The 10,439-nt window shown below is 41.4% G+C and overlaps 1 protein-coding gene across 1 annotated transcript in view; it reads left to right on the forward strand.

Moving 5' to 3' along the window:
• The window catches only part of IPO8 (importin 8), a 43,944-nt gene extending 39,449 nt beyond the window's left edge, over positions 1 to 4,495 (forward strand). The window contains exon 25 of the mRNA XM_026719920.2: positions 993 to 4,495. Coding sequence (XP_026575705.2) covers positions 993 to 1,087 — 95 coding nt within the window. The 3' untranslated portion in view covers positions 1,088 to 4,495. The remainder of the gene's footprint in view (positions 1 to 992) is intronic.
• The last annotated feature ends 5,944 nt before the right edge of the window (positions 4,496 to 10,439 follow it).

Here is a 10,439-nt window from a genome sequence, read left to right on the forward strand (position 1 = left end):
CAAAAATGGATCTTCAACCCATGAGCCAGATCTAAGCCGGATCTAAGCAGAACTAGGCCAGAGGCCAGATCTGGTGTCTGGTCTCTGGGCCTTGAGTTTGACACCCCTGCTATACATAATATAGCGATCTGCACGCAATAGTGGTTTAGGGAGACACTGCAAACATGTTCTTCCTCAACCTCCCTCCCTAACCCTTCACTACCTATCTCTATCACCATTTCCAAAAGAGGCAACAAAGAAGCTTTAGAAGGATGCAGGGAATCTAAATACGCAGCATGTTTAAACATTCCTTGTATTCAGTTGTTAAAAAATGTGTGTGGGGGTGGGGAGTGTTGCCTCATAGCTACTTCTCAGTGTGATTAGATATTCATTCTCAGGGCTACACTTCCATGATACAGCATGTGCTCTATAGACAGAAGTTTCCAAGTTCATGTCTTGGCATCCCAAGTTAAAAGGATTAGCTCATTGGTCAACCATGGGTGGAGAAAAAGTAAGGCGGGATGGAAAAATTGGTCTGACTTGGAACTTTACGTGTTGCTTTATTGCAGTTTGACATGCATGCTTTCACTTAAATGCACCTCCCAGTGCCCAGTTAGTATGTGGAACTAGTGCAGTTTTCCTGGGATTGTCCCAATGAGTTCCTGCTCCTTTCAATTCCTAGAATTTCCAACAACGGGAGTTGCTGTTGGATAGAAATGCTGGATGCTCTGCCCCTTTAAAGAATGCCCAGATTGGGGAAGGTTGAAGTAGCATTTAGTTCTACCTGCATGATTTTTTTTCCCAAAACTTTTCTGCAAGTCAAAGATGTTGCATCATTGATCTAGAGGTGCCTGTAACGGGGAATTCAAACGTCTGCATGTTTCTTCTTCTTAAAAGCGTTTATGACTTTTCCTGCATATCAGTATAAAAAGAAATTAGAAGCATCATTGGTAGCGCATGAAGATATACTTGCAGCCTGTCTCTAAATATCCGTTTGTTTCTTTTCAATTTAGAATCAAAGAGGATAGAACAACAAACGGGCTTCCCATTTGATAACAAAGGACTGGTCTCTGGATATAACTTTGGCACCGCTCCAGGAAGCAACTGAAGGGAAAAGGGCTTAAAGAACTGTGCAAAAACATTTCGTTATTAAAAAAAAAAAAATTGTGACTTATGAACAGGGAAGGTAATCAAGAGGCCTGCAAGTTTCCCCTTGGGGAAAAGGCAGTATTTGACCCTCTTCCCCCTCTCATTAAGACATTCTTCCTAACCAGCTGCTGTAATGTATAAATTCTTGTGGGTATTTTTATAAGTTGTTGGACTGAAAAGAAAGCATCTGTCCCCTCTTCTTTCTCCTTAGGAAAGGGGGAGCCAGCTATTTGGAAACCGAATGGAATTGCACTTCTCAGGTTTTTGCCGTGTGAAATTGAAGGGGTTCTATGGATAAACAGTGCCTTCTGTTGTATATACGGATTGCCCAACAAGAGAATTTTGGAACGCCATGCTTGTTTTCGTTTTGTTTTGTTTAAAAGAAAAGAAAGGGCATATGAAAGGTCATCATTCATATCTTGCTTTTCCATACTCTGGTGTTAACTTCGTCTAAAGAAATCATGGCTGTATTGTGCCCGTCACACGTTTTACAGTTAACTATAGAAACCGTTGTTAACATCCCTGCATATGTGTTGGCTTCTACATCATACCTCATTGAGTTCTCAAAAATACCTTTGCATTCGCTGCTTGTTACCAGGTGGTGAATTGTTTTTAAATTCTTCTTTAGAGTGTTCAGGCTTCGTGCAGTTTTTTTTGTTTTCAGACTTGTTTACCACGGAATCCATCTGCATGTTGTGAGCCTTTTGAGGTGCTCACGTTGCTTACCATGGTCCGGCCTTATGAAGATTCGCACCCTACATCTCCAAGAATATAGTGGCCTTAATCTGGCATCCCCCGTTGGGATTAGGTTTAAGATAGGGGTAGGAGTCTTGATCCTAAGACATCTGGAAAATCCTACTTTGTAAAGCAAGATGAGTAACTGTGAGCAGGATTTTTTTTTTTTTCCTTTTGCCACTGTTGACCCTCTGGAAAAAAAAAAAATACAAGTGTTCTCCAAAACACTTTTGAAAAAGCACTGCTTTCACAGAATTTAATCTTCAACTCCAGGTCTTTTGAATGTGGATCCCAAGCTTTCCCCGGTGCTGTTGTGGGTTTTGTGTTGTTATCAGTAATGAGCTTGTGGACTATGTAAATAGTTAATCAACTTTGTACTGTACTGTTGTTGCTTTGAACTGTTTCAATTACATGATTATCATTCTTTTAGCCATATTATGCCGTGATTTTAAACTTTCAGTAGTTGCATCTATAGGTCTTTGCCTTCTAGCCACAGCACTTGAGTTTGGCTTTGTTTCCCTCCTTTCCAATTGCAACCACAGGGGAGCAAAGGAGAGGGAGGAGTCAGGTAATGCATACAGTGTTACTTTGTGCAGGCCCCCTTTTCTACATGGATCATGACATGGCATACATGCTTCCCAAAAGGGCACAGCTTGGGTCATAACACTATAGTGCCTGCAGGTGTCTTCCATTCCTTCCTCCCTCCCTCCCTTCCTTCCTTCCTTCCTTCCTTCCTTCCTTCCTTCCTTCCTTCCTTCCTCCCTCCCTCCCTCTCTCCCTCCCCTTTGCCCAGGTTTTTATAGGAGAGCATAAGATCACATTCAGTGGCTTACCTTGCTGTTAGTATGTTGTTGAGGACAACGGACTGTATCTTTGCGTTCCAGCTGTCTTATCTCTAAACAAGACACTGATTATGGTCTTGGAGCTTCTGTTCCCCACAAACCCATTACAAACACATCTATTTTCCATCATGCACTAGTAAGCTTTCTACATTTCTCCAAAACCAAGTTTTTTAGGAGCCTAAACTGACCAAGTTCAGGAGCCTCAATTGGTCAAGAAAAACCCTGAGGAAAACATCTTTTTCTGAGCTCTTTCTACTGAAATATCCCACGGGAGACATTAGACATCCCAGGCTTCAGCATCAGGACCGCTTTCTCAAACCTGGCACCATCCTCATTTGTAAAGCTACAGACCCTTGGCTGGGGATGATGAGACTTGTAGTGCCCTATATCTAGAAAGTGCCCATTTCAGGGAGGACTATGTAAAGATTACATACCGAGCTTTGAAACTGTTAAGGAGAAATACAAAGTATGCTAGTTTGGGAAACAAGCAAGCTAATTTTGAGGTAAGAGTTTGCTCATCAGACCACAGTTTACTAAATTTGGAATAAAAGCCTTTCCTGCTTAGCTTGGCTTTTCGTAAACGAGGGAATCAAACTCCCTTCTAAAAATGCTAGCTTTTAAAAAGACTTTAAATCCCATTTTTAAAACAACTTCACACAGGACCAAAAGCAAACCTGTATTTAAGGCAGTGAATTTAATTGCCGAAAGACTATTGTTTGCAAGCACCCAACAGTCACATTTAAATGTGGTGCTTTGGGGAATGCATTTAAAACATATTCGATACAATTCTGAACATTCTAATTCTGAATTAGATTGTAAATATTTTGTTCCCCGCTCCCCCCAATACAGTAGGATAAACATTCGCCTCCATTTACATTTATTTTGGTTCTTTACTAATTCTGTGTTTTATATCCCAAAGAAATTTTCTGTAAATGTTTTTAGCCTGTTGAAATGGGCTAAAATCTGGTTCTCTCATCTGTCTTGAATTTATCGTTGCACAGTTGATAGACCAGAAGCATTTGCTGGAAAATATTTAAGAAAGCAAGAGGAAAAAAAGAAAAGAGAATGTGTTGCTCTAACTCTTGGGATTTTTGTGAAAATATGTTTGCAAAAGAAAGTATATTTTTATTTGTTTGTATCTATATGTGAAGGAAATCCATTTTTAAAATACTAAGTAGCATTTAGACTTCTGCTTCCTAGGGATGACAGCTTGGCTTTTTAAAAAAACCTTTTAGTTTTTGCTTGTAAGATTCTAATCGTCTTCCAAGATTTTGCCCAAATTTTATCCTAATGCATCCAACAATCAGAAAAAAAAAATATCACTGGGAGATTCAGGGAGGATTGATGCTTCTGTGGCATCCAAATCACTACATAACTTTGCAGCTTTCTTGCCCCTTGGACTTTGTCAGATTTTTGTCAGAGACATGAAATGCTGTTACCTTCAAGCTTCCTTTTATGTCCTGGGTTTGTGTGTGTGCGTGTGCGTGTGTATCTGCAGAGATGATTTAGGATTCTGACATTTAAACATGCAATATGGAAATGATGTGTAAGAAGATCCAACTGCACGGATTTGTCAGCTGTTGCATGCAGATACCTATGCTTCATTGATGCCTAGGGGAACATCAGGAACACATCAGCTGATGACATGTTTACCACCTATTTCCTTCCTTCCCTCTGATGAATATATCTTTCATTGTTTTGCCTATGTTACGTTGGGTTATGACAAATGTAACTTGAGAGAGCCCTTCCTTAATTAAAAAGCTTAATGTGTAAAGCAATTGTTGGGAATGTAGAGATTGAGTGATTGATTCACGCGTGTCTGTTTATTGTTGACGGTTGATTCATGTTATGAACCAGCTATCTCAGATGCAGCATTACGGCTATAAATCATATCGCTCCACACACACACTGCTTTATTTCTTTTGGTCAACCACACTTTGTCTAGTTTTCCAAAATGAAGATAAGTATCTGTCAATCTAACTTCATGGATAGGTTATCATAATTGATACGGTGCCTGCTTTTTCAATTAATTCCCACCCATTAATCCTCAAAAACAGTTTTCGATAGCTGAAACCATATTTATTGCCACAAAATAAATAAACCATTACACCAGGTCTTCAGGGGTGGGCTTCAAAACTTTTAGCAAAGGGTTCTCTGCCTGGTTGCTGGGTGGGCATGGCCACGGTGGGCGTGGCCTAATCGGCCTCCTGCATTTTTGCCCTCCCTGGACTCTGGAGGCTCTCTAGAAGCCAGAAATAAGCACATTTCCAGCCTTCTTGAACTTCCGAGAGGCCTGTTTTTCGCCCTTCTGAGCCTCCGTGTGTGCCCTGCACTTACCTACATCCAAAATGGGAGGGGTGGGGACTCCTGGGAGGGGTGGGGTGGGGGGCAGCCAGGAGTGGGATTTGGGGGCTCTCTGAACTGCCCAGAATCTTAGCTAGGGGCTCTCCTGAACCCCTGCAAAACCCCAGCAGCCCAGCCCTGGATTTTTCTCGCCTTTAATTCAAGAGATCAGAGTGCATCCATAGCACTTCCTCCTTGTATTCTTCCACCCCACAGGAATCCTTTCTTGAAGTAGGTTGGGCTTAGAGCATCTGGTCCAAAATGGGAAATCTGGGTCTCCCCATTCCTAGTTTGAGGCTTCAACCAGCCCAGTAGACTGGTTGTGGAAGGTCCACCGTTGCATCTTCTGCAAAGGATAGGGAATCTCACTAGGCACCTAAATAATCTTTCCCATTTTTAAATATTTCTAGATGCTTGATTATTCATTAAACAAATACACAAAAATAGCGGGTGGGGTCCTGTGCTGATGGGTTTTAAATGAATACGAGTGAAGGATATTTCTCACCATTCTCAGATCAATAGAAATTATTGAGTGACGGTCATCCCGAGATGCAACCCCACCCTAATGAATGGTAGCTCACAGTCTCCGCTACCCCAGAAAGAGATTCAGAAAATGTGGAGGCCATTCAGAATCAGGTTCTTTTTCCAATAAAGGCCAAACCAGTTGTTCCAAAGTAGAAGATGGGATTGGGGCCTTTCCCAAAGCTGGACATTCTAGCTCTTGGATGATGAATGGTTGAAAGAGCTAGATAGGTCTAAGCCCATCAAAGAGAAAGATTGGGGATATAACACTTGTCTCCCACTGCTTGAGGGGCTGTCACAGAGAAGTGGAAAGAGAAGCACCAAAGAGTAGGACAAGAAGTAATGGATGGAAGCTTGTTAAAGAGAGACCCAACCTAGAAGTAATGGGAAAAAAATTCTGACGGAACAATTAATGGAAGAGCTTGACTTCCAGAGTTGTGGGTGCTCCATCACTGGAAGTTTTCAAAAATAGACTGACCATTTGAGTGCGATGGTATAAAGTTTCCTGCCTTGAGCAGAGGGTTGGACTAGAAGATCTCCAAGGTCCCTTCCAGCTCTATGATTCTATGTTCTATGTTAAAGCACCAGAGTAGCTCTGCTAAAAATGGGAAGTGTCTCAGTTGCTCACCAATGCAATTCAAGCTGTCAGAGCATTTTCAGCGTGACTACTATTATCAGGCAACCCAGGAGCAAAACACAGCACACAGAGACTTAGACATTTAACAGTGTTTTATATACAAGACACATACAGAAATATACGTGGTAGGCAAATACCTTACAAGCAATCAATCTTGTTAACTCTACACAGAGAACTCTGCAATGGATACCGGACACAAGGAGAGAGAACACTATAATGTCAGCCTTATATAAATACCTCTTAAAGGGGTAAAGACTTCTGTGGAGTCATTCTTTGTCTTAAAAGGGCAGTACCAATGCTGATTCATCTTCAATTGCATCAGCCTTACAGCAACTGGTCAACTCTTAAATTTCAATACCTTAACACAAGATTTATCTCATCTTTGCCTACCCCCTATGCCCAACTTCTGCCTTCATTTTTAAGAGGACAACATTATCTATCTAGGTAGAAGAAAGGTAGGGCTTTGGGGTAATCTCCCTGTGTACCTGATCTTAGACTTGCCCTGCACTTTAATGGCAGTTATTTCCAGGTCCTATTCTAATCAACTTCCCATATGTTCAGCCTTTGCCAAAAAACAAAACGCTGGACTTGATGGAAAGACACTCTGGTCTTCTCAATAGTGACTACAGAGGTCAGCTGAAATTTTACTAGCTCTGCTTCTCTTTTTCTAAGTTGCATCCCATGATGAACCATAATGCCTGGTATTATGATGAACAGTTTTGCACTGTTACTATGCGTTCATTTGATATCACTTCAAATTACTGAGGGAACATTTTTTAAATAATTGTTTAATCCAATTCTTGACCACAGAAGACTATTTTTTTACAGCATGAATGCAACTGGGTTGTCATACTTGAACTTTCAAAAAGATGATACTTTGGAGACAGTCTGCTTTATTTAATGTGCCATGTACATGTTTTCATTTGTAAATTTATGGTCCTTTCCCCCATTATAAGCATAGGTTGCTACAGATAATTTATCAGAGGACAGAATTTAGCACACTCTCTTTCTCAGATTGTTCTATGTGTTTTTGATCCAGGCTTCCTTAAGTTTAGCTGATAAGAAAGCCTTACATTCAAGAGAAATGATGTAAATTTTCCCTTTCAAAAAGAAATTTTTTTTTAATGTGTGATTGGAATATCCTTAAGAAAACATGAATTGTCTGGAGTATATTTCACTGTATGCATGGTTGAATGTCTTAATCATGGTGGTATTTTTCTCAACTGTTACTACAAGAATGACTACAATATGATATCAGAAACATCTGGATTAGCTTTGTAATTCCTGAGAATAATGACAGCCATCGTGTCTTGTGAGAAAACAGCTTTCAGGATCAACTCATATTCATCAGCTGTCAGGCTGGGACAACAGGAAATTTTGATAGAATTTTTAAAAAATGCTCATCCAGAGTTGTCAACATCCATTGATTCTACCACAGGATGAATGTAATTGTTCAAAACTCCTGCTGGATAACCTGTGATGAGACAGATTAAAGAGGAAGTCTACAACAACTGAATATTTGCAACCCCTTTCATCATAAACTTTAGTCCCCAAACTTTATAAGCATTTATCACCTATAAGTGTAATGCGTGAATCAAACAAAGCCTTCTATTTAAGGTGTCCCTTTATCCCCACAGCAATCATATCCACAGCATCAAGAGTATTCTGAACCCCAATTAATTTTGACTGCACACTGCTGTTCTTCCAGTCAAAATACAGGATGATGACTGGAAATAATTTTACTGAATCATGATTTCTTCCATCTGTAGAAACAATTCCAGAATACAGTATGCAATTTTCTTCAAATGCTTTCAGAAGAGCATCAGTTAAATGCAGTATAATTTACAAAGTTAGCCATTCCTCCTGTCTTAATTTCAAGAGTTTGAAATGTTGGGACTATGTCGAAAGCAAGGAATAGCTTTTTCAGCAAAACAGTTGGACAATCCATTGAACTGCAACTACTCTGATTCCTATGAATGTGACCTGCTATCACATTCTTTGCTGCTGCAGTAACAGCATCCTTTGAATCCCAATTTACAAAATAATCTTGTCAGTTTTCTGATGAGCTTTCTAACTGCTTTGTTTTGCTTGTCCAAGCGCACACAAAATTGACAATCAACAGTGAGTTTCTTTCAAAACAATTATATAAAGCTCTATCAAAGATGTTTTCCTGATATACACTATCATTTTTGTTTTGCCACAAGAAAAATCTGGTACCTTCCCCTCACTTAGGAGTAATAAAAAATCATTCGCCCTCCTTGGGAGTAATCTAATACTTTTTATTTCGAAATGCTCATCGATTCACTGTGTCTACATTTTGTATGAAACGAAACTTCATTTTAATGTATGCCGATTAGTGTACATTCAAAGTGACAAAGTTATTCAAAGTCCAAGTCTCTAAGTCCCAGTGTTACTCAATCTCCGCTGTTTTAACATGTGGGACTCCAACTCTCAGAATTCCCCAGCCCCCACATCTTAAAGTTGTTGAGGTAGACAATGGAATTAAAACAACCCATCTGATAGCAACAGATTAAACTTGCTGAGAGCAGCCAGCAGCATCTATATCAGGGGCCTTCAAACTTGACAGCTTTAAGACTTGTGGACTTCAATTCTCAGAATTCCTCCTCCAGTCATGTTAGCTCAGGAATTCTGGGAGTTGAAGTTCACAAGTCTTAAATTTGCCAAGTTTGAGGACCCTTGATCTATATCTATCTAGATATCTACATAGATATCTATCTATCTAGATAGATATAGATATACACTGCTCAAAAAAATGAAGGGAACACTTAAACAACACAATGTAACTCCAAGTCAATCACACTTCTGTGAAATCAAACTGTCCCCTTAGGTAGCAACACTGATTGACAATCAATTTCACATGCTGTGGTGCAAATGGAATAGACAAGAGGAGGAAAGCATAGGCAGTTAGCAAGACATCTCCAATAAAGGAGTGGTTCTGCAGGTGGTGACCACAGACCACTTCTCAGTTCCTATGCTTTCTGGCTGATGGTTTGGTCACTTTTGAATGCTGGCGGTGCTTTCACTCTAGTGGTAGCATGAGATGGAGTCTACAACCCACACAAGTGGCTCAGGTAGTGCAGCTCATCCAGGATGGCACATCAATGCGAGCTGTGGCAAGAAGGTTTGCTATGTCTGTCAGCATAGTGTCCAGAGCATGGAGGCGCTACCAGGAGACAGGCCAGTACATCAGGAGACGTGGAGGAGGCCGTAGGAGGGCAACAACCCAGCATCAGGACAGCTACCTCTACCTTTGTGCAAGGAGGGACAGGAGGACCACTGCCAGAGCCCTGCAAAATGACCTCCAGTAGGCCACAAATGTGCATGTGGCTGCTCAAACGTTCAGAAACAGACTCCATGAGGGTGGTATGAGGACCCAACGTCCACAGGTGGGGGTTGTGCTTACAGCCCAACACCGTGCAGGATGTTTGGCATTTGCCAGAGAACACCAAGATTGGCAAATTCGCTACTGGTGCCCTGTGCTCTTCACAGATGAAATCAGGTTCACAGTGAGCACATGTGACAGACGTGACAGGGTCTGGAGATGCTGTGGAGAACGTTCTACTGCTTGCAACATCCTCCAGCATGACCGGTTTGGCAGTGGGTCAATAATGGTGTGGGGTGGCACATCTTTAGGGGGCCGTACAGCCCTCCATGTGCTCGCCAGAGGTAGCCTGACTGCCATTAGGTACCGAGATGAGATCCTCAGACCCCTTGTGAGACCATATGCTGGTACAGTTGGCCCTGGGTTCCTCCTAATGCAAGACAATGCTAGACCTCATGTGGCTTGAGTGTGTCAGCAGTTCCTGCAAGATGAAGGCATTGATGCTATGGACTGGCCTGCCCATTCCCCAGACCTGAATCCAATTGAGCACATCTGGGACATCATGTCTCTCTCCATCCACCAATGCCACGTTGCACCACAGACTGTCCAGGAGTTGGGGGACGCTTTAGTCCAGGTGTGGGAGGAGATCCCTCATGAGATCATCCACCACCTCATCAGGAGCATGCCCAGGCATTGTAGGGAGGTCATACAGGCACGTGGAGGCCACACACACTACTAAGCCTCATTTTGACTTGTTTTCAGGACATTACATCAAAGTTGGATCAGCCTGTAGTGTTTTTTTCCACTTTAACTTTGAGTGTGACTCCAAATCCAGACCTCCATGGGTTGCTAAATTTGATTTCCATTGATAATTTTTGTGTGATTTTGT

This window comes from Pseudonaja textilis, chromosome 5 (assembly GCF_049901715.1).
Source record: "Pseudonaja textilis isolate UNSWEBS1 chromosome 5, rPseTex1.2, whole genome shotgun sequence".
Taxonomy (NCBI): domain Eukaryota; kingdom Metazoa; phylum Chordata; class Lepidosauria; order Squamata; family Elapidae; genus Pseudonaja; species Pseudonaja textilis.